The 27,761-nt window shown below is 37.9% G+C and overlaps 1 protein-coding gene across 1 annotated transcript in view; it reads left to right on the top strand.

Moving 5' to 3' along the window:
• The window catches only part of CNGB3 (cyclic nucleotide gated channel subunit beta 3), a 155,365-nt gene that overhangs the window by 94,347 nt on the left and 33,257 nt on the right, over positions 1–27,761 (top strand). Inside the window, exon 13 of the mRNA XM_004766970.3 lies at positions 757–854. Within this exon, the coding sequence (XP_004767027.1) occupies positions 757–854 (98 nt within the window). The remainder of the gene's footprint in view (positions 1–756; positions 855–27,761) is intronic.

Here is a 27,761-nt window from a genome sequence, read left to right on the forward strand (position 1 = left end):
CACAGTGAGAGAGGGAACACAAGCAAGGGGAAGTGGGAGAGAGAGAAACAGGTTTCCCACTGAGCAAGGAGCCTGACGTGGGACTCAATACCAGGACCCTGGGATCACGACCCAAGCTGAAGGCAGACACCTAACGACTAAGCTACCCAGGCACCCCAGCACAGTTCCTTTTAGATTTCATTCCCAGCTGAGCCATCTACCAGTTATGCATAATTTAACAAGTCACTTACAATCTCTCTGAATCTCGGTTCTTTTTTGTTTGTTTGTTTATTTTTTCTGCAAAGCAGGAATGAGAACACTTACCCTTACGGTTGTCACAAGGGTCAAAGAAGATAGTGACCGAGCTCAGTGAGCTTTCAAATGGCCCATGGTACTCATTATAACTTGCCATCCTCAGGATGTTAGAGCTGGAATTTACAGAATCAAGACAAAAACAAGATCCTTTTTCCATTAGGTTGCTCACGAGCCATGTCCAATAATCACTAAACTTTACATCTTAAGTTTCAGTAACCACAATGTCCTAAAACTATTCAGAGCTATTATGTCATCAATACTTAAAATACTTCTTTTCTCCATGAAAGTGATAGTGTGATTGTGATACATATGTATGTCCAATAGAAGTAATAAAAGTATAGAATTTGATGCAGCTATTTATAAAAAGAGTTGGCACTTTATTTCCTTAATTTTTAAAATTTCTCTGATACTTACGTGATTTTTTATTAATTGTTCTGCTTGTGGGTTTCTGTGTTTGTAAAGATGAGTCTGATCTGCTCTGCACCCTGCCTCTCACCATGCAGTTAGCCCTCACCGTGGATGTGAACCTCAGCATCATCAGCAAAGTCGAGTTGTTCAAGGCGAGTGCTTTTACGATGAATACGAAAACACCGTATCAATTTTTCCATAAAGTCAAAGCTCTTGCTTATATGGCATTTATTATTTTTATTGCCTTATGTTTTAACAAAATCAACAGTCTATAATTTATGTGGAGTTAGATTCAAATAATCTGTGTGTCTGTCTTCAACAGATGACTTATTCTTTAGAAACCACTCTCTCCTAATTGGTGTCAGAAAAGAGTTCTTCAGGCTGTTCTTGAATTAATTTAAATACAATTAAACTCTGTCTTTGCTACTATGCATGCCATTTCCCATTTATGAATGTACCTTGACAATGCGTGACAAACCCCAAATTAGCTCTGGATTGGCCTGACGTTCAGAGAATTGTGCCTAACCATGTCTTCTATTACTAATGTTTTGGATTTAGAGTTTTTAGATGGCCAAATTCAAATTGAGAGGCTTTTTTAAATATTTTATTTATTTATTTATTTGACAGAGAGAGAGATCATAAGTAGGCAAAGAGGCAGGCAGAGAGAGAGGGAAAGAGGGGGAAGCAGGCTCCCCACTGAGCAGAGAGCCAGATGCAGAGCTCTGTTCCAGAACCCTGAGATCATGACCGGAGCTGAAGGCAGAGGCTTAACCCAATGAGCCACCCAGGTGCCCCTAGAGACTTTTTTTTTTTTGGTAGAAAAAAGTGCATGACAGAAATTTTTACTTTTGGATGTTTTTTATTTTACCATCCTCACCTCTTCTTATTGCATTGTACTGCATATAAGCGTTTCTCATTAACATTTAATTCTGCCGGTAATGTTCACTGATTCATCTATTCACTTATCTGTTCATTCTGTTCATTCAATGGCATTTATTAAGTTCCTACTATGTTTCAGGCATCATTTTAGCCACTGGGAATACAACAGTTGAAAACAAATACTTGCACGCATAGAGCTTAAATCCCAAAAGAGGGGAATTAAAAAATAAATATGAATCATGTTTGGAGGTGATAATTCTATGAACAAAATTGAACAGGCTAAGGAAGATGAGAATGGTACCGGTCAAAAAAGGCTGCTCTCATGAAATGCAACTGAGTAAGCAAAAGACTGCAAGAGGCAAGGAAGCGAGGCGTGCAGATACTGGGGAAGGGAAGGAAGAGATGGACAGAAGGACAATATTACAGGAAGACAGACAAAATGAGGCCCTGAGTCAGGAGCATCCTAAAGAAGCCAGAATAGCTGAAGCAAAGGTAGAGTGATAGGAAGCAAAATAGTCAGAAGACAGTAAAAGAAAGGGAGTCTGGGGCATCAAAGTGGCTCAGTGAGTTGAGCTTCCAATTCTTGATTTCAGCTCAGGTCTTAATCACAGGGTGTTGGGATCAAGACCTATGTCAGGCTCTATGCTTAACATGAAGTCTGCTTGCTCCTCTCCTTCCCCGCCTGTCCCTACTCCTGCTCACACACATGCTTGTGTGTGCTCGCTCTCTCTCTCTCTCTCATATAAATTGGAAGGAAGGAAGGAAGGAAAAGAAAGATAGGAAGGAAGGAAGGAAGGAAGGAAGGAAGGAAGGAAGGAAGAAGGAAAGAGAGAGAAAGGGAAGCTGGGACACCTGGGTGGCTCAGTCAGTTAAGTGTCTAACTCTTGATATCAGCTCAAGTCTTGATCTCAGGGTTGTGAGTTCAAGCACCTTATTGAGCTCCATGTTGGGCATGGAGCCTACTTAAAGGAAGGAAAGAAAGGAGGAAAGAATCAAAGAAGGAAGGAAGAAAGGGAGGGAGGGAGAGAGCCAGGCAGTGGGGGGCAAGTTAAAGGAGGACCTTGGAGGCTCTAGGATAAACCCAGATTGTACTGTGACATGCAAATGCCAGTGAAGAATTAAGCAGATGACTATTTAAGATCAGTTTGAAGGGATCATCCCACCTATAATGTGGAGAATAGACTGTGGAAACAAAAGTGAACAGTGAGGAGATCAAATAGTGGTTACTGCAACTATGCATAGAAGAGATGATCATGACCAGACCCAGAGTAGTAAGAGCAGAGTTGTTAAGAAGGGGCCAAATATTGGATATATTTTTTTATATATAACATATAGTGTTTTATTAGTTTCAGGCATACAATATAGTGATTCAACACACCCATACATCACTTGTCACTCACCATGGCACGTGTATGCCTTAATTCCCACCCTTATTATACTTTTGATTACAGCCATCCTAGTGGGTGAAAAGTGGTATCTCATTATGGTTTTGATTTGCCTTTTTTTTAATTAAATTTTTATTTACTTTTTAATTTCTTTTCAGTGTTCCAGAATTCCTTGTTTATGCACCACACCCAGTGCTCCATGCAATACGTGTCCTCCACAATACCCACCACCAGGCTCACCCAACCTCCCACCGCCCTCCCCTCCAAAACCCTCAGTTAATTTCTCAGAGTCCACAGTCTCTCATGGTTCGTCTCCCCCAATACTGGATATATTTAAAGAAAGGGGCCAAAGTTTTTGCTGTTGCAGAGAGAGAGAAAGGAATCAAAGCTGACTCCATGGATTTAAGCCTAAGGAACAAGAAGAACAAAGATACCATTTGCAAAATAAGAAGTCTTTAAGTTTAGGGTGAGGGGGAGAGAAACAGACTATTTGGGGATATGTTCATTTGAAGTGGGAGTTAGACCTCCAGATGAAATGTCATGTAGGCAGTTTGATGAATAAATCTAAGTTCAGAGGAGATGTCCAAGCTGGAGTAATAAATTTGGGCATATTAACACATTGATATATTTTAAGCCATGAGACTAGATGTGATCCTCTAAGATGAAAGTGAAGACAGCAAAAAAATGTAATCCAGACAGAAATCTATGTCTTGAAAATACATAATCAACACCATTGGGGACAGTATGAAGAAGCAGAAGCTGTATGGTAAAATGGTTGGGCAGAGTCACTTTCAGTGTTAGGTTCACCCCTGGCTCCATAGGATACCAGTGTTAGGTCAGTATTCTATGACTCTTTTCTTGATATATCCAGATTTTCTTTTTAAGATTTTATTTCTTTATTCGACAGAGAGATAGAGAGCACAAGTATGCAGAGCAGCAGGCAGAGGGAGAGAGAGAAGCAGGCTCTCTGCTGAGCAGGGAGCCCAATGCAGGGCTCCATCCCAGGACCCTGGGATCAACACCTGAGCTGAAGGCAACCACTCAACCGACTGAGCCACCCAGGCACCACTAACCAGATTTTTATGAAGATATGAACCATGTGATTTTCAAATAGACAGATAACACAAAGTAAAAAGGAACAGTTTAAAATGTGTTAGATTACAAAACTTAAAAATAATTGAATATTTTAAACAATAAGCAAAGTCAAGATTAATTTCAACAACATAAAAGTTCCAAATTTATGCCTAAAATTGAAATATTACAAATATAAAAAGAGCCACAGTCAGTTTTATAACAAATTTTTTACACTTGGATATTTTTGCTCACCTCAAACTCTGTATGAATCAACAGAGTTATGTTTACAGTGTCCCAAATTTTTAACATAAATTTGATTTTCTTGCTTATTTCAGCAACATATCACATTGCAAATAACCAGTTGTAAGAATTTTTGCAAGGTAGATAAACCAAGGGAATAAGAGGTAGGAGCTGAATAGTGGACCAAGGAAATAGTAAAAGAATGATTTTTTTAAGATTTTATTTTTTTTAAGATTTTATTTATTTATTTTTGAGAGATTGTGAGTGAGAAGGAGCAGGAATGGGGAAGGGGCTGAGCAGAGGGAAAATCAGGCTCCGCAGTGAGCAAAGAGCCCAATGCAAGATTCCAGGGCTCAGGCTCCCTGCCAGGACACGGGGATCATGATTGACCCAAAGGCAGATGTTTAGCTTAACTGACTGAACCAGCCAGGCACCCTTGTAAAAGGAAGATCTTATAAATAACATTGTTTTATGATAATACAAACCAAATCAATGATTGCTTCTAGTGAGGTGTGAAAGCCACAAAGCTAAATTATTTTCACAGTATTTTAAAAATGTTATAACACTCTCTATATTTTGATGACTAACTTAACTAAGAATAGGTAACAACAATTGGCTCTCTTAAAAAAAAAAAAAACGTTAAGTTATATACCAATGACTTCTTTTTTTTTTTTAATTTTTTATTTTTTATAAACATAGATTTTTATCCCCAGGGGTACAGGTCTGTGAATCACCAGGTTTACACACTTCACAGCACTCACCAAAGCACATGCCCTCCCCAATGTCCATAATCCCACCCCCTTCTCCCAACCTCCCTCCCCCCAGCAACCCTCAGTTTGTTTTGTGAGATTAAGAGTCACTTATGGTTTGTCTCCCTCCCAATCCCATCTTGTTTCATTGATTCTTCTCCTACCCACTTAAGCCCCCATGTTGCATCACCACTTCCTCATATCAGGGAGATCATATGATAGTTGTCTTTCTCTGCTTGACTTATTTCACTAAGCATGATATGCTCTAGTTCCATCCATGTTGTCGCAAATGGCAAGATTTCATTTCTTTTGATGGCTGCATAGTATTCCATTGTGTATATATACCACATCTTCTTGATCCATTCATCTGTTGATGGACATCTAGGTCCTTTCCATAGTTTGGCTATTGTGGACATTGCTGCTATAAACATTCGGGTGCATGTGCCCCTTTGGATCACTACGTTTGTATCTTTAGGGTAAATACCCAATAGTGCAATTGCTGGGTCATAGGGCAGTTCTATTTTCAACATTTTGAGGAACCTCCATGCTGTTTTCCAGAGTGGCTGCACCAGCTTGCATTCCCACCAACAGTGTAGGAGGGTTCCCCTTTCTCCGCATCCTCGCAAGCATCTGTCATTTCCTGACTTGTTTATTTTAGCCATTCTAACTGGTGTGAGGTGATATCTCATTGTGGTTTTGATTGTATTTCCCTGATGCCGAGTGATATGGAGCACTTTTTCATGTGTCTGTTCGCCATCTGGATGTCTTCTTTGCAGAAATGTCTGTTCATGTCCTCTGCCCATTTCTTGATTGGATTATTTGTTCTTTGGGTGTTGAGTTTGCTAAGTTCTTTATAGATTCTGGACACTAGTCCTTTATCTGATATGTCGTTTGCAAATATCTTCTCTCATTTTGTCAGTTGTCTTTTGATTTTGTTAACTGTTTGCTTTGCTGTGCAAAAGCTTTTGATCTTGATGAAATCCCAATAGTTCATTTTTTCCCTTGCTTCCCTTGCCTTTGGCGTTGTTCCTAGGAAGATGTTGCTGCGGCTGAGGTCGAAGAGGTTGCTGCCTGTGTTCTCCTCAAGGATTTTGATGGATTCCTTTCTCACATTGAGGTCCTTCATCCATTTTGAGTCTATTTTTGTGTGTGGTGTAAGAAAATGGTCCAATTTCATTTTTCTACATGTGGCTGTCCAATTTTCCCAGCACCATTTATTGAAGAGGCTGTCTTTTTTCCATTGGACATTCTTTCCTGCTTTGTCGAAGATTAGTTGACCATAGAGTTGAGGGTCTATTTCTGGGCTCTCTATTCTGTTCCATTGATCTATGTGTCTGTTTTTGTGCCAGTACCATGCTGTCTTGATGATGACAGCTTTGTAATAGAGCTTGAAGTCCGGAATTGTAATGCCACCAACGTTGGCTTTCTTTTTCAATATCCCTTTGGCTATTCGAGGTCTTTTCTGGTTCCATATAAATTTTAGAATTATTTGTTCCATTTCTTTGAAAAAGATGGGTGGTACTTTGATAGGAATTGCATTAAATGTGTAGATTGCTTTAGGTAGCATAGACATTTTCACAATATTTATTCTTCCAATCTAGGAACATGGAACATTTTTCCATTTCTTTGTGTCTTCCTCAATTTCTTTCATGAGTACTTTATAGTTTTCTGAATATAGATTCTGTGCCTCTTTGGTTAGGTTTATTCCTAGGTATCTTATGGTTTTGGGTGCAATTGTAAATGGGATTGACTCCTTAATTTCTCTTTCTTCTGTCTTGCTGTTGGTGTAGAGAAATGCAACTGATTTCTGTGCATTGATTTTATATCCTGACACTTTACTGAATTCCTGTATAAGTTCTAGCAGTTTTGGAGTGGAGTCTTTTGGGTTTTCCACATATAGTATCATATCATCTGCGAAGAGTGATAATTTGACTTCTTCTTTGCCAATTTGGATGCCTTTAATTTCCTTTTGTTGTCTGATTGCTGAGGCTGGGACCTCTAGTACTATGTTGAATAGCAGTGGTGATAATGGACATCCCTGCCGTGTTCCTGACCTTAGCGGAAAAGCTTTCAGTTTTTCTCCATTGAGAATGATATTTGCGGTGGGTTTTTCATAGATGGCTTTGATGATATTGAGGTATGTGCCCTCTATCCCTACACTTTGAGGAGTTTTGATCAGGAAGGGATGCTGTACTTTGTCAAATGCTTTTTCAGCATCTATTGAGAGTATCATATGGTTCTTGTTCTTTCTTTTATTGATGTGTTGTATCACATTGACTGATTTGCGGATGTTGAACCAACCTTGCAGCCCTGGAATAAATCCCACTTGGTCGTGGTGAATAATCCTTTTAATGTACTGTTGAATCTTATTGGCTAGTATTTTGTTGAGTATTTTCGCATCTGTGTTCATCAAGGATATTGGTCTATAGCTCTCTTTTTTGATGGAATCCTTGTCTGGTTTTGGGATCAAGGTGATACTGGCCTCATAAAATGAGTTTGGAAGTTTTCCTTCCATTTCTATTTTTTGGAACAGTTTCAGGAGAATAGGAATTAGTTCTTCTTTAAATGTTTGGTAGAATTTCCCCGGGAAGCCATCTGGCCCTGGGCTTTTGTTTGTTTAGAGATTTTTAATGACTGTTTCAATCTCCTTACTGGTTATGGGTCTGTTCAGGCTTTCTACTTCTTCCTGGTTCAGTTGTGGTAGTTTATATGTTTCTAGGAATGCATCCATTTCTTCCAGATTGTCAAATTTATTGCCGTAGAGTTGCTCATAGTATGTTCTTATAATAGTTTGTATTTCTTTGGTGTTAGTTGTGATCTCTCCTCTTTCATTCATGATTTTATTTATTTGGGTCCTTTCTCTTTTCTTTTTGATAAGTCTGGCCAGGGGTTTATCAATTTTATTAATTCTTTCAAAGAACCAGCTCCTAGTTTCGTTGATTTGCTCTATTGTCTTTTTGGTTTCTATTTCATTGATTTCTGCTCTGATCTTTATGATTTCTCTTCTCCTGCTTGGCTTAGGGTTTCTTTCTTGTTCTTTCTCCAGCTCCTTTAGGTGTAGGGTTGGGTTGTGTACCTGAGACCTTTCTTGTTTCTTGAGAAAGGCTTGTACCGCTATATATTTTCCTCTCAGGACTGCCTTTGTTGTGTCCCACAGATTTTGAACCGTTGTATTTTCATTATCATTTGTTTCCATGATTTTTTTCAATTCTTCTTTAATTTCCCGGTTGACCCATTCATTCTTTAGAAGGATGCTGTTTAGTCTCCATGTATTTGGGTTCTTTTCAAACTTCCTTTTGTGGTTGAGTTCTAGCTTTAGAGCATTGTGGTCTGAAAATATGCAGGGAATGATCCCAATCTTTTGATACCGATTGAGTCCTGATTTAGGACCGAGGATGTGATCTATTCTGGAGAATGTTCCATGTGCACTAGAGAAGAATGTGTATTCTGTTGCTTTGGGATGAAATGTTCTGAATATATCTGTGATGTCCATCTGGTCCAGTGTGTCGTTTAAGGCTTTTATTTCCTTGCTGATCTTTTGCTTGGATGATCTGTCCATTTCAGTGAGGGGAGTGTTAACGTCCCCTACTATTATTGTATTATTGTTGATGTGCTTCTTTGATTTTGTTATTAATTGGTTTATATAGTTGGCTGCTCCCACATTGGGGGCATAGATATTTAAAATTGTTAAATCTTCTTGTTGGACAGACCCTTTGAGTATGATATAGTGTCCTTCCTCATCTCTTATTATAGTCTTTGGATTAAAATCTAGTTGATCTGATATAAGGATTGCCACCCCAGCTTTCTTCTGATGTCCATTAGCATGGTAAATTCTTTTCCACCCCCTCACTTTAAATCTGGAGGTGTCTTCGGGCTTAAAATGAGTTTCTTGGAGGCAACATATAGATGGGTTTTGTTTTTGTATCCATTCTGATACCCTGTGTCTTTTGACAGGGGCATTTAGTCCATTAACATTCAGGGTAACTATTGAGAGATATGAATTTAGTGCCATTGTATTGCCTGTAAGGTGGCTGTTACTGTATATGGTCTCTGTTCCTTTCTGATCTACCACTTGTAGGCTCTCTCTTTGCTTAGAGGACCCCTTTCAATATTTCCTGTAGAGCTGGTTTGGTGTTTGCAAATTCTTTCAGTTTTTGTTTGTCCTGGAAGCTTTTAATCTCTCCTTCTATTTTCAATGATAGCCTAGCTGGATATAGTATTCTTGGCTGCATGTTTTTCTCGTTTAGTGCTCTGAAAATATCATGCCAGCTCTTTCTGGCCTGCCAGGTCTCTGTGAATAAGTCAGCTGCCAATCTAATATTTTTACCATTGTATGTTACAGACTTCTTTTCCCGGGCTGCTTTCAGGATTTTCTCTTTGTCACTGAGACTTGTAAATTTTACTATTAGGTGACGGGGTGTGGGCCTATTCTTATTGATTTTGAGGGGCGTTCTCTGAACCTCCTGAATTTTGATGCTCGTTCCCTTTGCCATATTGGGGAAATTCTCCCCAATAATTCTCTCCAGTATACCTTCTGCTCCCCTCTCACTTTCTTCTTCTTCTGGAATCCCAATTATTCTAATGTTGTTTCGTCTTATGGTGTCACTTATCTCTCAAATTCTCCCCTCGGGGTCCAGTAGCTGTTTGTCCCTCTTTTGCTCAGCTTCTTTATTCTCTGTCATTTGGTCTTCTATATCACTAATTCTTTCTTCTGCCTCATTTATCCTAGCAGTGAGAGCCTCCATTTTTTATTGCACCTCATTAATAGCTTTTTTGATTTCAACTTGGATAGATTTTAGTTCTTTTATTTCTCCAGAAAGGGCTTTTATATCTCTCGAGAGGGTTTCTCTAATATCTTCCATGCCTTTTTCGAGCCCGGCTAGAATCTTGAGAATTGTCATTCTGAACTCTAGATCTGACATATTACCAATGTCTGTATTGATTAGGTCCCTAGCCTTCTGTACTGCCTCTTGTTCTTTTTTTTGTGTTGAATTTTTCCGTCTTGTCATTTTGTCCAGATAAGAGTATATGAAGGAGCAAGTAAAATACTAAAAAGGTGGCAACAACCCCAGGAAAATATGCTTTAACCAAATTAGAAGAGATCCCAAATAGTGAGGGGGGGGTAGAAAGGGGATAAAAAGAGGTTCAAAAAGGAAGAAAGAAAAAAAAAAGAAAAAAGAAAAAAAAAAAAAAGAAAAGAATTTAAAAAAAGAAAACACATAAGAAAAATATAAAAAAGAAAAAATATATATATTGGATAAACTAGTTAAAAAATGTTAAAAAAGAAAAAGGTAAAAGTTTAAAAAAAAATTTACCAGAAGGTGAGGAAAAAAAAACCAAAAACAAAAAATGAAAAATAAAAAAATCAAATTAACTGCAAGACTAAAAAAAAATCACAGGGAAAAAGCCATGAGTTCCATGCTTTGCTTTCTCCTCCTCTGGAATTCTGCTGCTCTCCTTGGTATTGAAACCACACTCTTTGGTAGGTGAACTTGGTCTCGGTTGGATTTCTTGTTGATCTTCTGGGGGAGGGGCCTGTTTTAGTGATTCTCAAGTGTCCTTGCCCCAGGCAGAATTGCACCGCCCTTAACAGGGGCCGGGGTGAGTAATCCGCTCGGGTTTGCTTTCAGGAGCTTTTATTCCCTGAGCGCTTTCCATAGAGTTCCAGAGGACGGGAATACAAATGGCGACCTCCTGGTCTCTGGCCCGGAGGAGCCGAGAGCACAGGGCCCCACTCCTCAGTGCGCCCTCAGAGAACAGCACCTAGTTACTCCGTCTGCCTGACCTCCGGCCGCGCTCCGAGCTCACCGAGCCTTCGACCGGTTCAAGGTAACACGGAGCTGTGAGCTTACTGTCGGCTCTGTCTCTGTAGCCGGCTTTCCCGTTCCAATACCCGCAAACTCTGCGACACTCAGACACCCCCGATCCTTTTGTGACCCTGCGGGACCTGAGGCCATGCTGACCCCATGTGGGCTTCGCCCCGGTTTAGCCTCTGGAGCGATGTCCCTCAGCGGAACAGACTTTTAAAAGTCCTGATTTTGTGCGCGGTTGCTCCGCCGCTTGCCGGGAGCTGGCCCCTCCCCCCGGGGTCTATCTTCCCGTCACTTTGGATTCACTTCTACGCCCATCCTACCTTTCATAAAGTGGTTGTTTTTCTGTTTCCAGAATTGCTGTTCTTCTTCTCTTCGATCTGCCGATGGATTTTTAGGTGTTTGCAATCTTTAGATAAGCTATCTAGCTGATCTCCGGCTAGCTGAAGTAGTCTCAGCCTGCTACTTCTCCGCCATCTTGACTCCGCCTATACCAATGACTTCTATGGGATTATCTCTAATTGGGAAGTTATCAGTTTCTAATATCAGAGTATTTTCCTTTGTTTTTACATATATTTCTTTAAATCCATAAAATCAGCAACATCTGATTGAGAAAAAAGGTTAAATCTTCACATCTTGATTTTAGTCATAAACAGATTCATTCATCAGGGCCTTTTCTGACATTTCCATTAAAAATACATTTTCTTCCAGAAAAAAACCATTTCCATTTATATTTCTATTTATCTTCATTAACATATAATGTATTATTTGTCCTGGTGTAAAGGTCTGTGAATCATCAGGCTTACACATTTCACAGGCTCATCATAGCACATAACCTCCCCAATGTCCATAACCCAGCCAACCCATCCCTATGGATATTCTTTATCCATTCATCTGTTGATGGACATCTAGTTTCTTTCCATAGTTTGGCTACTGTAGACATTACCGCTGTAACCTTTTAGGTGCACGTGACCCTTTGGATCACTACATTTGTATATTTGGGGTAAATACCCAGTAGTACCATTGCTGGGTCATAGGGTAGCTCTATTTTCAACTTTTTGAGGAAACTCCGTATTGTTTTCCAGAGTGGCTTCCCCAGCTTGCATTCCCACTAGCAGTGTAGGAGAGTTCCCCTTTGTATGCATCCTTACCAACATCTGTCATTTCCTAACTTGTTAATTTTAGCCATTCTGACTGGCGTGAGGTAGTATCTCATCATGGTTTTGATTTGTATTTCTCTGATGCTGAGTAATGTTGAGCACTTTTTCATGTGTCTGTGAGCCATTGGATGTCTGTTCGTGTCCTCTGAATTGGATTATATGTTCTTTGGATGTTGAGTTTAATAAGTTCTTTATAGGTTTTGAATACTAGCTCTTTATCTGATATGTCATTTGCGAATATCTTTTCCCATTCTGTCAGTTGTCTTTGGTTTTGTTGACTGTATCCTTTGCTGTGCAAAAGCTTTTGATCTTGATTAAGTCTCAGTAGTTCATTTTTGTTCTTGCTTCCCTTGCCTTTGGTGATGTTTCTAGGAAGAGTTGCTGTAGCTGAGGTCGAAGAGGTTGCTGCCTGTGTTCTCCTCAAGGATTTTGGTTTTTATTTCTTCTCTCATTGAGGTCTTTCATCTATTTTGAGTCTATTTTTGTCTGTGGTCTAAGGAAATGACCCAGTTTCATTCTTCTGCATGTGGCTGTCCAATCTTCCCAACACCACTTGTTGAAAAGACTGTCTTTACCATTGGACAGTCTTTCCTGCTTTGTTAAAGACTAGTTGACCATAGAGTTGAAGGTCCATTTCTGGGGTCTCTATTCTGTTCCATTGATCTGTGTGTCTGTTTTTGTGCCAGAACCATACCGTCTTGATGATGACCACTTTGTAATACAGCTTGAAATCAGGAATTGTGATGCCACCAACTTTGGCTTTTATTTTCAACATTCCTCTGGCTATTCAGGGCCTTTTCTGGTTGCATATAAGTTTTAGGATTATTTGTTCCATTTTTTTGAAAAAATTTGATGGTATTTTGATAGGGATTGTATTAAATGTATAGACTGCTTTAGGTACCATAGACATTTTCAGAATATTTGTTCTTCCAATCCATGAGCATGGAATGTTTTTCTATTCCTTTGTGTCTTCCTCAATTTCTTTCATGAGTACTTTATAGTTTCCTGAGTACAGATTCTTTGCCTCTGTGGTTAAGTTTATTCCTAGGTATCTTATGGTTGGGGATGTAATTTTAAATAGGATCGACTCCTTCATTTCTCTTTCTTCTGTCTTGCTGTTGCTGTATAGAAATGCAACTGTTTCTGTGCATTGATTCTATATCCTGACACTTTACTGAATTCCTATACAAGTTCTAGCAGATTTGGAATGGAGTCTTTTGGGTTTTGAGTCTTTTTGGGTTTTCCACATAAAATATCTTATCATCTACAAAGAGTGAGAGTCTGACTTCTTCTTTGCTGATTCCAATGCCTTTTATTTTTTGTTGTTGTCTGATTGCTGAGGCGACTCCTAGTAGTGTTGAATAACAGTGGAGATACTGTCCAGTATCTCCCTGCCGTGTTCCTGACCTTAGGAGAAAAGCTGTCAGTTTTTCCCCATTGGAATGATATTTGCTGTGGGTTTTTCATAGATGGCTTTGATGATATTGAGGTATGTACCCTCAAGGCCCACACTGTGAAGAGTTTTGATCAAGAAAGGATGCTGTACTTTGTCAAATGCTTTTTCAGCATCTACTGAGAATATCAGATGGTTCTTGTTCTTTCTTTTGTTAATGTATTGTATCACATTGATTGATTTGTGGATGTTGAACCAAACTTGCAGCCCTGGAATAAATCCCACTTGGTCGTGGTGAATAATCTTTTAATGTACTGTTGGATCCTTATTGGCCAGTATTTTGGTGAGAATTTTCGCATCTGTGTTCATCAAGGATATTGGTCTGCAATTCTCTTTTTTGATGGGGTTTTTGTCTGGTTTTGCAATCAAGGTAATGCTGGCCTCATAAAATTAGTTTGGAAGTTTTTCTTCCATTTCTATTTTTTGGAGCAGTTTCAGGAGAATACGTGTTAATTCTTCTTTAAATGTTTGGTAGAATTCCCCTGGGAAGCCGTCTGGCCCCAGGCTCTTGTTTGTTGGGAGATTTTTGATGACTGCTTCAATCGTACTGGTTATGAGTCTGTTCAGGTTTTCTATTTCTTCCTGGTTCAGTTGTGGTAGTTTATATGTCTCTAGGAATGCATCTATTTCTTCCAGATTGTCAAACTTGCTAACGTATAGTTGCTCATAATATGTTCTTATAATTGTATTTCTTTGATGTTGGTTGTAATCTCTCTTCTTTCATTCATGATTTTATTTATTTGGGTCTTTTCTCTTTTATTTTTGATAAATCTGTCCAGGGGTTTATCAATCTCATTAATTCTTTCAAAGAACCAGCTCCTAGATTCATTGATTTGTTCTACTGATTTTTTGGATTCTATATCACTGATTTATGCTCTGATCTTTATTATTTCTTTTCTCCTTCTGGGTTTAGACTTTCTTTGCTGTTCTTTCTCCAGCTCCTTTAGGTGTAGGGTTAGGTTGTGTACTTGATACCTTTCTTGTTTCTTGAGAAAGGCTTGTATTGCTATATACCTTCCTCTCAGAACTGCCTTTGCTGTGACCCAAAGATTTTGAACAGTTGTGTTTTCATTTTCATTTGTTTCCATTATTTTTTTTTTAAATTCTTCTTTCATTTCCTGGTTCACTCATTCATTCTTTAGTAGGATGCTCTTTAGCCTCCATGTATTTGAGTTCTTTCCATCTTTCCTCTTATGATTGAGTTCTAGTTTCAGAGCATTGTGGTCTGAAAATATGCAGAGAATGATCCCAATTTTTTGGTACAAGTTGAGACCTGATTTGTGACCCAGGATGTGATCTATTCTGGAGAATGCTCCATGTACACTAGAGAAGAATGTGTACTCTGTTGCTTTGGGATGGAATGTTCTAAATATATCTTTGATGTCCATCTGATCCAGTGTGTTATTTAAGACCTTTATTTCCTTGTTGATCTTTTCTTAGATGATCTGTCCATTTCAGTAAGGGGGGTGTTAAAGTCCCCTACTATTACTGTAGTATTGTTGATGTGTTTCTTTGATTTTGTGATTAGCTGGTTTATATAATTGGCTGCTCCCATGTTAGGGGCATAGATATTTAAAGTATCAAGTAATAAGTATTGAAAGGGTCTGTTCAACAAGAGGATCGAACAATTTGGTGTCCTTCCTCATCTCTTATTATAGTCTTTGGCTTAAAACCTAACTTAATGATGTAAGGATTGCCACCCCAGCTTTCTTTTGATGTCCATTAGCATGGTAAATAATTTTCTACCCCCTCACTTTAAATCTGGAGGTGTCTTTGGGTCTAAAATGAGTTTCTTGTAGACAACATATCAATGGGTCTTGTTTTTTGTGTTGTTTTTTTTTTTAATCCATTCTGATACCCTGTGTTTTTTTATTAGGGCATTTAGCCCATTTATATTCAGGGTAACTATTGAAAGATAAGAATTTAGTGCTACCATATTGCCTGTAAGGTGACTGTTACTGTATATCCGTTCTGTTCTGGTTTGTTAGTTTTAGGCTGTCTTTGTTTAGAGGACCTCTTTCAGTATTTCCTGTGGGGCTGGTTTGGTGTTTGCAAATTCTTTCAGTTTTCATTTGTCCTGGAAGCTTTTTATCTCTCCTTTTATTTTCAGTGACAGCCTAGCTGGATATAGTATTCTTGACTGCATATTTATCTCATTTAGTGCTCTGAATATACCATGCCAGTCCCTTCTGGCCTTCCAGGTCTCTGTGAATAGGTCTGGTGACAGTCTAATATTTCTACCATTGTATGTTACAGACCTCTTGTCCCAAGCTCTTTTCAGGATTTTCTCTTTGTCACTAAGACTTGTAAGTTATACTATTAGATGGTGGGCTGTGGACTTATTTTTATTGATTTTGATGGGGCTTCTTTGTGCTTCCTGGATTTTGATTCTTGTCCCTTTGCCAAATTAGGGAAATTTTCTACTATAATTTGCACCAATATACCTTCTGCCCTTCTCTCTCTTTCTTCTTCTTCTGGGAGCCCAATTATTCTAATACTGTTTCATCTTATGATATCACTTATCTCTTGAATGCTCCCCCCTTGGTCCAGTAGTTGTTTATCTCTCTTTTCTCAGTTTCTTTATTCTCTGTCATTTGGTCTTCTATATCACTAATTCTTTCTTCTGCCTCATTTATCCTAGCAGTAAGAGCCTCCATTTTTTATTGCACCTCATTAATAGCTTTTTTTATTTCAACTTGGTTAGATTTTAGTTCTTTTATTTCTCCAGAAAGGGATTCTTTAATATTATCCATGGTTTTTTTGATCCCAGCTAGCACCTTGGTAATTGTCATTCTGGATGCTAGTTCTGACATATTACTAATGTTCATATTGATTAGGTCCCTAGCTGTAGTGTTGTCTCTTGTTCTTTTTTTGTGGTGAGTTTTTCTGCCTTGTCATTTTATCCAGATAAGAATAGATAAATGAGAGAACAAAATACTAAAAGGGTATCAACAACCCCAGAAAATATACACTAACCAAATCAGAAGGCCCCTGAAACTGGGAGGAGAAGAAGGAGGAAGAAAAAAAAAAACATATATATATATATATATATTAGATATATATATATATCTAATATATATATATATATATATTAGACTGGTGAATAGATCAGATCCACACACTTGATTTTGACTGTATTTTGGTCTATTAGAAGAAACTACTTCCCAAAATTTTAAAGAAGGAAAAACATATATATACAAAAACAAGGGTAAATACGATGAAGAGATGGAATATGACCGTAAAGATAAAAATCAAAAGAGATTCTTAAAAAGGAATTAATAAGATAAGAAGGTTGAAAAAGAAAATTAAAAAAGAAGAGGAAAGAATGTGATCAGGCTGGAGACTAGAACAAAGCCATGTGCTAGATTTAGGGTATCTTTTGATCTATTTGAAGAAATTGTATCCCAAAATTATAAAGGAAAAAAAACAAAACCTGTATGTATACAAAAAATAAGGTTAAATACAATGAAAGGATATGACTATACCAATGAAAATTTGAAAACATTTTTTAAAATGTATTGATAAGATAAAAGAGTTAAAAAAAAACATTAAAATAGAAAAGAGGGGAATTATTTTTAAATTAGGATAAGAAAAAAATAAAACTAAAAAAAAATTTAACTTTATAAGACTAAAGGATCATAGGGGGAAAAAGCCATGAATTCTATGTGGTTCTTTCTCCTAGCTCTGGCATTCCACAGTTCTCATTGATCAGTGAACTTGGTTTTGGCTGGATGTTCTTGCTGATTTTCTGGGGGAGAGGTCTGTTGCAGTGATTCTCAAATGTCTTTGTCTGAGGCGGAAGTGCACTGCCCTTGCCAGGGGCCAGGCTAACTATTCTGCTTGGGTTCGCTCTCAGTAGCTTTTGTTCCCTGAACACTTTCCATAGAGCTTTGGAGGACGGGAATGATAATGGCAGCCTCCAAATCTCCAGGCCCCATAGGAGCCAAGAGCTCAGGGCCCCACTCTTCACTGTACCCTCAGAGATAAGCAGTCAATCCCTCCCATATCCCTGGTCTCCGGCTGCACTCTAGCTCACCCGGCCTGTGACCTAGTGTTTCTATATGTGGTGCACAGCCCTGTTTGGAGTCTCCAAAGTCAGCAGATTCCTGCCACACACTCCCGTGCTGCTCCTCCCAGAGAAGATAGGAGGGGGTCTCCCTAGCTCTGCCACTTGTGGGGTCCCTGCTCAAAGAGCAGTGGTTCAACTGTGCCTTGGATCACCATCTAAGGTAATCCCAAGATGAGAGCCCAGTTCTTGGCTCCATCTCTGCAGCCAGCTTCTCCCCTCCAATACGTGGGAGCTCTGCCACACTCAGGCCTCCCTGGTCTTTTTGTGACCCTGTGGGTCTTGAGACAACCCCCAGGATCACACCCCATTTAGCCTCTGGAGTGATGTCCCTCAGTGGAGCAGACTTCTAAAAGTTCCGATTTTGTGCTCTGCTGCTCTCTCTCACTTGCCCAGGAGCTGTCCCCTTCCCTTGTGGTCTATCTTCCCATTGTTTCAGATTCACTTCTCTGCATGTCCTACCTACCAGAAAATGGTCGATTTTCTGTTCCTAGAATTGCTATTCCTCTTCTCTTCCATCTCCTGTTGATTTTGTAGGTGTTCAGAATGGTTTGATAACTGTCTAGATGAATTTCTGGGACCTGATGAATTTCAGTCTCTTACTCCTCTGCCATCTTGCTCCTCCTTTCACCCACTCTATATTTCTATTAAATTTTTTTTAAAAAGTTATCTTTTTCTAAAGCTAAATGAAGTAGAAAATAAGCAGGTGTGGAATCTTTCTAATTTTATTTTTGCAAAGGCAGTCTTAGTAGATTATACAAATTTGTTATTTTTTTTTTAAGGAGAAAATAGGCTGAATAGTGATCCTACACTCCTAGCTCATAAATTATACCAAATTAACTCTTGTGTTGCTTCTGAATCAGTTACAGACATTCACGGAGTGTCACCTATGCACTCAGACTGAATGCACAATGGAGAGAACATTTGAAGTATATCTATGCCCAGAGGATACTTAGGAGTCTACAGAGTGAGAAGGTAGAGGCTCCTGGCCAGGAGCCTTCATATGACTTATTATTACAAGTGTGGGAAATTATAACCTGTTCATAGGATGAGAAGTTCTTTATGACCAGAGCATAGGGTGATAGCCACAGACAAATCTAGAAAGATCAGTTGAAGCCAGGCCCTGTAGTGTGGGCCCAATTCTATAAGCAAAGGAAGCTGGAAAGGAGGAAATTCATAGTGTAGATTTCAGTTTTACAAAGACAAGAAATGGAACTACAATGAATAGACCAAAACATCCAAGGGTAACAAAGCATGACTGTCAACTGTCAAAAACATCCATATCTTGAATTCTTCCTGAAAATGAATCTTCCATATCTTTAAAAGGCAGGCAGACAGGAAGAGAGAGAGGAAGAGACAGAGGACAAAAAACAAAAACAGAAATCTGGTGCCATGATTGGAGGCTGACAAGCATGTTTTGTGCCTTCCCAATGTTCAAAATTAAGGGAAATAAAAGGTACTTGAAAATCATTTAACTTACAAAGATTTATTTTAAGATGTCCTAAGGAATATTGTAGGTTTGTAGCTTAGGTCTTCAGTCAAAAATTTCACAAGGACTTTTCTCCATTTTATAAATTTGAGAATGGATACAGACGTAGTAGAATTTATTTGCAGTGCAGGACCAGAGAATGATTCTATGTTAAATAACCTTGCTTCGTTTTTTCAAAAGACCTCTATCTGTTCCTTTAATTTTGTATTATATTTAAATTTTGTTTAAACTGCAACTGCTCTCTCTCTAAAAATAAATAAACACATCTTTAAAAAGAAAAAAAAAAAGGAGGGGGAATGCCTGGGTGACTCAGTTAGTTGAGCAATTGAGCGTCCAACTCTTGGTTTCTGCTGAGGTCATGATCTCATGGGTCATGGGATCAAGTCCTCAGTTGAGCTCCATGCTCAGCAGGGAAGTTGCTTGAGATTCTCCCCCTGTCTCCCTCTGCCCCCCCCACACACACACTCTCTCTCTCTCTCTCTCAAAAATAAATGAATAAATCTTTATTAAAAATTTAAAAATTAGGGGCACCTGGGTGGTTCAGTCAGTTAGGCCACTGCCTTCAGCTCAGGTCATGATCCTAGAGTCCCTGGATCGAATCCCACATTGGGCTCCCTGCCCAGCAGGGAGTCTGCTTCTCCCGCTGACCTCTCTCCTCTCATGCTCTCTCTCTCTCTAATAAATAAATAAGAAAAATATTTTTAAATAAAATAAAACTGCAAAAATCACACTGTGCTTATATTCCTTTCCTTTTAGCCTTGTGAAGTTTGTTTATGTATTAGTGGAGCAGTGACTATTGTAATGCTTTAGCAAAAGTAATACAATGCTGGAATGTCATAAACTATAATATGAACAATGTCCCATGAAAGTTGTTCACACTATACTTGATCCTTCAATCCTAATACTATCACTATAAACCTTGTTATAGCCAATTCTTTTTTTTTTTTAAGATTTTATTTATTTATTTGCCAGACAGAGATCACAAGTAGGCAGAGAGAGGAAGGAGGAAGCAGGTTCCCCATCGAGCAGAGACCCTGATGCGGAGCTTGATCGCAGGACCTGGGATCATGACCTGAGCCGAAGGTAGAGGCTTTAACCCACTGAGCTACCCAGGCACCCCGTTATACCCAATTCTTACATGACTTCTATGTTAGTCAGGATATTCCGGAGAAATAGAACCAACCAATAAGATAGGCACATATATAGAGAGAAAGAAATATTTGTTTTAAGAAATTGGCTAATATAATTATCAGAGCTGGCAAGTTCAAAACCTTGCAGGGCAAGCCTGCAGGCTGGCAACCCTAAGAAGAGTTAATGTTGCAGCTCAAATCCAAAGGCAGTGTGCAAACAATTCTTTCTTCCTCAGAGAACTTCTGGGTTTTTTTTTCCTCTTCAGGCCTTCAACTATTTTAATAAGGCCCACCCACATAATGGAGTGTTTCCACACTTTACTCAAAGTATAATAACTTAAATATTAACCTCATCTAAAAAATACTTTCACAGTAACATTTAGACTTATGTTTGGCTAAATATCTAAGAAGGCTGTAGCCTAGCCAAGTTGACACAAAATTAACCATCACAGCCCCCAAGCACTGTCAGAGCTGTAGGGAATATAATTAAGTCAAAATTAAGAAACCAAGCGATTGCCAATGCCAAATTTGAAAATCAATACATGCATCTTCTCAAAAATAATAATAGCTGCTGTTTATTATTATTCTCACTATGTACTACACTGTATTATCTGCCACAATACATTCTCTCAATTAATTCTCACAGCAAACCTCTAACAAAAGTTTTATTAGTATCCCCATTTTACACAAAGTGAGAACTACTTACCTGACTGAGGCCATAGATCTCAAAGCAGTGGGACAGGGTTTGAGCACAGGCTTTTCTTACACCACAGTCTATTAACTTAACCACTCTACAATGCTATTTTTCAGTTCCCCACCAGTCCTATCTGGATAAATGATAAGATGTTGAGGAACCAGAAAAGTTTTCCTAGGGTCAAAAAAACAATGCTAGCTCAAGGCCATTCTTTAACAATTTTCATAGAATTAGTACTAGCACATCAGTTTCACTCCCAGAAACCTAAATTCACACACACTTTGCTACTTTCTTACTAAGAAAAGACCCTCAATCTCATGTGTTGTTGTTTTTTTTTTCTCTGTCAAAGCAAGTAGAATTAGAATCATAGGATTTTACTAAAACTTTGCTTCAATAAGTTGTGGTTAATTAGTAAGGTTTGCTGCTTCTACATGGGGTTATCAGAGCTTCCAAAGAGCTTCAAGATGCTTCAATACATTCTCTCAATTAATTCTCACAGCAAACCTCTAACAAAAGTTAGATTATATATTAATAGTTATATTATAACATTTTTTAAAAATTTTTCCACAAAAAATGGCTCTCTTCCTTGCAAACTGCATGTTGTTACAGCCCAAGCACAAGTATTAAGCTAATAAGGAACAATTCATTTCTATAAAGCTGGGAAGCTTTCTCTACTTTCTGATGATCTATTATTTTGATTTCGATTTTTAAATATCGTTTATCAAATCAAGTGCTAGGGAAATCGCATTTTGCCTCTACAACTAAATTGCCAGAAATGGGAGAGAATTTAATAAAAGTTCTATTCCGCCACCTAGTGGCCAGAATCTTAAATCTCATCCTTTAGAAACAAAAAAAGCTTAACAGTAGGAAATCAGGGATCTAAAGATACCAAAATAAGAATGTAGGCACCACCAGACTGCCAAGGAAAGCACAATGTTTCTCACTATTTGCTGCTCTAGTAAAAATTCAGAACAGATCAAAAACAGGACACCTCACTGAGACCTGTGACTCATTGTGATTATGTGGCAAATGAAGCCTGAAAAGGTTTTGACTTCAGTGGTAGGAAAGAGGCAGGGTGGGGGTGACAAACTATGTGAGTGACAGACTGAGTCAGGAATGGAATGGAAATGACGTAATTATTTCTACTAGTCACACACAATCCCCAAGTAGTAACACCCTAATCAGATGTGCCATCACATATTTTCTCTGAAGGGTTTTAAATCAGAGCATTACAGTAAGACTTAACTACATTTCATTTTTATTAACTTTATTTTTACCCTGGTGGTATCAGTAATAAGACACTGTTGCTAGAGATTTTAAAGTATTTTGAACAATGAGTTTATGATCCAGATGAACTCCATTCAATGACACGCCCTGAACAGTTACTCTGTCTAAAGCATGAGGCACTCCAGATACAACACCCACAGAGTCTCTGCTCTCCAGTGCCTCCCAATAAGGCCGAGAAATTCCAAATAATAATATTTAGTTTGGTTGTGTGATGATTATGTGACTCAAAACATATAAAGTGTTTATATATCGGGACGCCTGGGTGGCTCAGTTGGTTAAGCAGCTGCCTTCGGCTCGGGTCATGATCCCAGGGTCCTGGGATCGAGTCCCACATCGGGCTCCTTGCTCCGCAGGGAGCCTGCTTCTCCCTCTGCCTCTGCCTGCCTATCTGTCTGCCTGTGCTCACTCGCTCTCTCTCCCTCTGTCTCTGACAAATAAATAAAATCTTTAAAAAAAAAAAAATTTTTTTTTAAATAAAGTGTTTATATCAACACCTGCCACATAATAAATTCTGTATTTATTATTAACATATTACTAACTGGAAGATGAAACTGGTTCAATCACATGGGAGTTTCTACACTGGTAAAGTCAGGTCCTTCATGTGGCTCCGCTCAAACCTATTTTCAAGATGGATTAGATTCATCCACAAGGTTGTGACTTCCCACTTCGACTGTGTGATACTGAAGCTCACAGAAAAATAGAATTATTGTCAGTTCTCAAGGAAATCTTGATGGGAAAGACTTTTACTAGTGTTTGCAAATATTGAGCCTAGACTTGGGCCCAACATCACTTAGAACTCAATAAGTTATGGCATAGTAATGTGCAAATTATTTATCACATTTGACTTTGCTGTTCCCAATAGCTACCGTAACTGGAAAGTCAGTGGCATGGGCAACTGGATTCAGAATTCTCTGTTCTACACATATTACCCATCACTTCCTTAATAGGAATGGAGTTTAAGATGGGATAAGACACTTCCTTTTATAATAAGTAAGGGTATGTTGGGAAAATCCCTGAAGACTATCATTTATACTTGAGGGACACCCGAAGTCACAGTGAATTAGAAGTTACCGGGACTATCTTAAGTTCTGTTTCAAAAAATTTAAGCAGAAATAAACATAGAACTGGAGAAATCCTACAGGACTGAGAAGGTAGTCATTCCAAAAATAAATTTTACCTGTTTTTCAGTTGTAGTCAGAGCTTAGCCTTATTAAAAGAACTTTCTAAGTACAGGAAGCACCATCTAATTTATATGCTATGTTTTGAATTAAGTAAAAATAGAGGGGTACATGGATGGCTCAGTTGGCTGAGCTTCTGACTCTTGGTTTTGGCTCAGGTCATGATCTCATGGGCTGTGGAATGGAGGCCCCACCAGCCCCCACATTAGGGGTCTGCACTCAGGAAGGAATCTGCTTGGGATTCTCTCTCTCTGCCACTCCCCCAGCTCTCATGCACTCTCTTTCTCTCTAAAATGAATAAATAAATCTCTAAAAATAATAATAAAATAAAAATAAAATTTCTCTATTTCTTTTCAAATCACCAGAATCTTTATTCAAATCTGTAATATACATTTATATAGCACTGAATTTCCCATTGTTGAAAACGGAATAATATCTAACAACTTCATTTTATACATCACCACATATTTACCTAGTGCCTAGCATGCCCCAAACACTGGTGAGACATTGAGGGTACAGAAGTGAATAATACATAGATCTTACCCTCAGTTGCTCCAAATGTAGATTTAGAAGACAACAACAACACATACACTTTGGTGATTTCCTTTCTCTGACATCTATTGCATGTGTGACTTTAGGGAAGTAGTCAATTGACCTCCTGAGCTTCCATTCCCTCATCTAAAACCAGGAGTGATAATATATTAATTAATGCCAGGCATCACAGGAAGGTTGAAAGAATAAAACAGGTAAAGATAAGAAAACAGCAAAATTAATACAAATATTATTAATATAATAATATATATATATAATATATATAATAATAATAATTAATAATATGATACTGGCACAGGTACTCTCACTTTATTTTTAAAAAGGACATTTATGAAACAGTGACTGAGCTCTGACCTAGTATAAATCAGAAAATTTCCTAATGGCCTCTATAAAAGAAATGGAGCTGCATTACAAAGTAAAAACACTAGCCCTGGGATGTAATTCTTTTTAATCACACAATAGTGGAACTAAGTGTATCTCAAGAAAATAATCATTTCTGAGGGGTAGGGGTGGAGATAATTGTTGTCAGACACAAACTATAACAACTTTATAAGGCAAACAGCATTCACTAAGCCTAAGTACGGATGAGAAGGACCTAGTTCTCCATCACAGCTGCCCCAAGGCCAATGGCACCTGTCCATAAAACAATTAGGGGACAGAATCACTTAATTGGTAAAACTTAAACTGTAAGTTTTTATTACATACAGCTGCTATGTGCCATTTACATAAATTGATACACACTCTATGCAAATGTGTTAATAAAAATTCATATTTATAACAGTTCAGATGTTTTTCTCTGAGGAAATTCAAGCTATATGCTAAAAGTTATTCATGTAGGCACTTGCACATTTCTACTGAGGAAAGCAATCATTGTTTGCTTATCTATTTTAGGGCTCCTCTCCTAGTTTGGTCTAACACTTCCATGGATTGGGTTTCCTTTATTAGTGCTTTCTGCCAGTGAGCTAACCTGAAGGTAGAAGAGAAAAGATGAAATGTGTTCTTCCTCAAATGGCATCTGTTCTTACAAACGATCTTGAGATATGTGTTTTACTTCATTTTCATTAAAATTAATAAAAGTCAAGCTGACATCTCATCAGTTCTTCTCTCCAGTTCTAGTCTCCCACCTTCCCCAGAAGGGACCACTAAGATGACTTCAAGGGTATCCTTCCAGTCCTCAGTTTTATAATTTTACTTTCTATCTATACAAACATCAATGACTATTTTGTGTAGTGTTTTCATAGCTAGAGTCATATTGATTGTATGCTACATCTTGCTTTTGTGTGCAGCTCAATTTTTTGTTGAGTTCAATCATATCTATATACAAAGAAAGGTCTGATTTATTTATTTTAACCACTCTATGGTATTCCAACCTATAATTATTCAACATTTTTATCTGTCCACAGATTGACATTATGTTGTTTCCAATTTTTTCAGTACTAAAAACAGTACTGCCACACACATCTCTGTGTATTTATAGAACAAGAATTATGCTCATAGGAAAACATTTAAAATCATTAATAACTCCTATGAGTACAATTTAATACAGTTGGGAATTTTCATCAAAGTTCATTGCGATAGGAATTGTTCAAAGAATGAAAAGTTTATTTCAGCCTACAAATTATAACTAGTATTGTAAAAATTAATGCCAAAAAAATCAAATTGCACAAATGTAAGTAGGTTTTTTCAGTCTTCTGTTTCTGATTATTTACAGTGTTATTCTTCTCCATGGATATGAGTGATTGAGAGTTAGTTTCATCGCAGTGATATTTCAAATGTGTTTATGCTTAAGAACTTCCAAGTATATTTCTAATGAATTTTCTCTAAAACATCAAGAACATGAACTTGCTTTAGTGAGGGAGATCCTACGATAAATCCAAAGTTTGTTTGTGTTTTTTCTAAGAGTTCTGAGTGATCAGAACACCCATTTCCAAAATGAAATTACTCCAAACCAGTTACAGCTTTAAGAGAAATCAGGCACTGGAATATTAGCCATCAGAAAGAGGGAACATTTACCATTTACATCAACGTGGATGGAAGTGGAGGTTATTATGCTGAGCAAAATTTGTCAGTCAGAGAAAGACAATTATCATATGATTTTACTCATATATGAAATATTAGAAACAAGGCAAAGGACCATAGGGGAAGGGAGGGAAAACTGAATGGGAAGTCATCAGAGAAGGTGAAAAACCAGGAGAGACTCTTAACTACAGGAAAAAAACTGAGGGTTGCTGGAGAGGAGGTGGGTGGGGGGATGGGGTAATTCGGTGACAGGCATTAAGGAGGGCACGTGATGTGATAAGCAATGGGTGTTTTACACAACTCATAAATTACTGAACACTACATTCTGAAACTAATAATGTACTATAAGTTGGCTAATTGAATTTAAATTTAAAAAAAGAAAAGAAAAGAAATCAGGTACATGATGGGGTGCCTGGGTGGCTCAGTCAGTTAAGCATGCCACTCCTGATTTTGGCTAGGATCATGATCTCAAGGTCATGAGACTAAGCCCCAAATCCAGCTCTGCCCTCAGCCCAGGTGTCTTCTTGTTCATTCCCACTCTCTCTCTATCTCTCTCTCCCCTGTCTCTAAAATAAATAAATAAGATCAAAAAGAAAGAAAAGAAAAGAAAAAGAAATCAGGCACATGAGCTATATATTTAGAGAACTTTTACTAAAAACTAACCACAATTTTTAGAAAGAAATTAATGTTTGTCACTTTCTTTAGCAAATATGATAACCTATGAGACACAGTAAGAATAAAACAGATATAAATAAAAATTATATACCTTGCACAAAACAAATACATAACAAGGAAAGAAAGGGTAAATTTTCCTTCACCTAAAAGGATCTTTCTGTGTTTTTGCAAATACAAATCATACCATCTTCAACAAACTCAAATTGTGTTATCCACATGAGCAAATTCTTGATGCTTTCCCCTCTCTCCTGTACCCACTCCCAGGAAGTAGTAACTGCCCCACCCCTTAAAAGTTTTATGGATATTTAACTGGAATGTCTTATGACATGATTCACTTCTACCATCAATTACAGCTTTTCTGTTTACTTAAAATATCATCCCAACTACCTTACTTTCTTTCATCTTTCATAGCTCCAAGGGCATGTACAAAGGCTTGCTTATAACAGGCTTTCATCAATATTGGTTGGGCTGTATTAAGAAGGTATTCCTGTCACCCTTGGCCTTTTTTTTTTTTTTTCTTATCCTGGATAACCAAAAGCTATATTTTCTCACATAAATTTTTTAAAATTCTGACTTTAAGTTCATTTGAGTGCTCCTTACCAATGGCTACATAAAGATACTTCAATCATAAATTATTAACGTTCCTTATCAGTCAAACAACCCTGAAGTCTAAATTTCAGATGGATCTAGGTCAAGTGTTTGCTACTGAAATCATTACGGAAAACCGGTGATTGCCGAAAGAATGATTATCCAATCCACAAATTGGGAGCGCACCCCTTACGTCTCCTCCTCCTTCCTCTGCTCCTGACTATGATTACTTCTCCACAAAATAATAATTCCCCTAAGGAATGGGAAGGACCAACCACAAATGGAAAGCAGCTACATGCTAGCAGTTCTGAGAGAAAAAAATTAAAATATTTGGTGAAAGCAAAAGATTCCAAACCACTACATAAAGTAACATTTTTGAAGCATCTATCAATTTTTCTTTAGCCTATCATAGAGATAAATTATAACTCTTTGTGTACAACACAAATATACATGCATATTCTAACAAATCAAATGTGTCTCTTACACTAATAAAGTGGATATGAACATCATTCACTCAATAGATATTGCTGTTATATCCATTATGTACAGTTACTCTGCCTTTAAGAAGATAAATAAGTTGGTAAAGAAAGACAAACAAGTTTGGAAAGTTAAATAATAATATCAAACAACT

The sequence above is a fragment of the Mustela putorius genome, unplaced genomic scaffold (assembly GCF_011764305.1).
Source record: "Mustela putorius furo isolate JIRA1106 unplaced genomic scaffold, ASM1176430v1.1 tig00003846_pilon_pilon_pilon, whole genome shotgun sequence".
In the NCBI taxonomy this organism is placed as follows: Eukaryota; Metazoa; Chordata; class Mammalia; order Carnivora; family Mustelidae; genus Mustela; species Mustela putorius.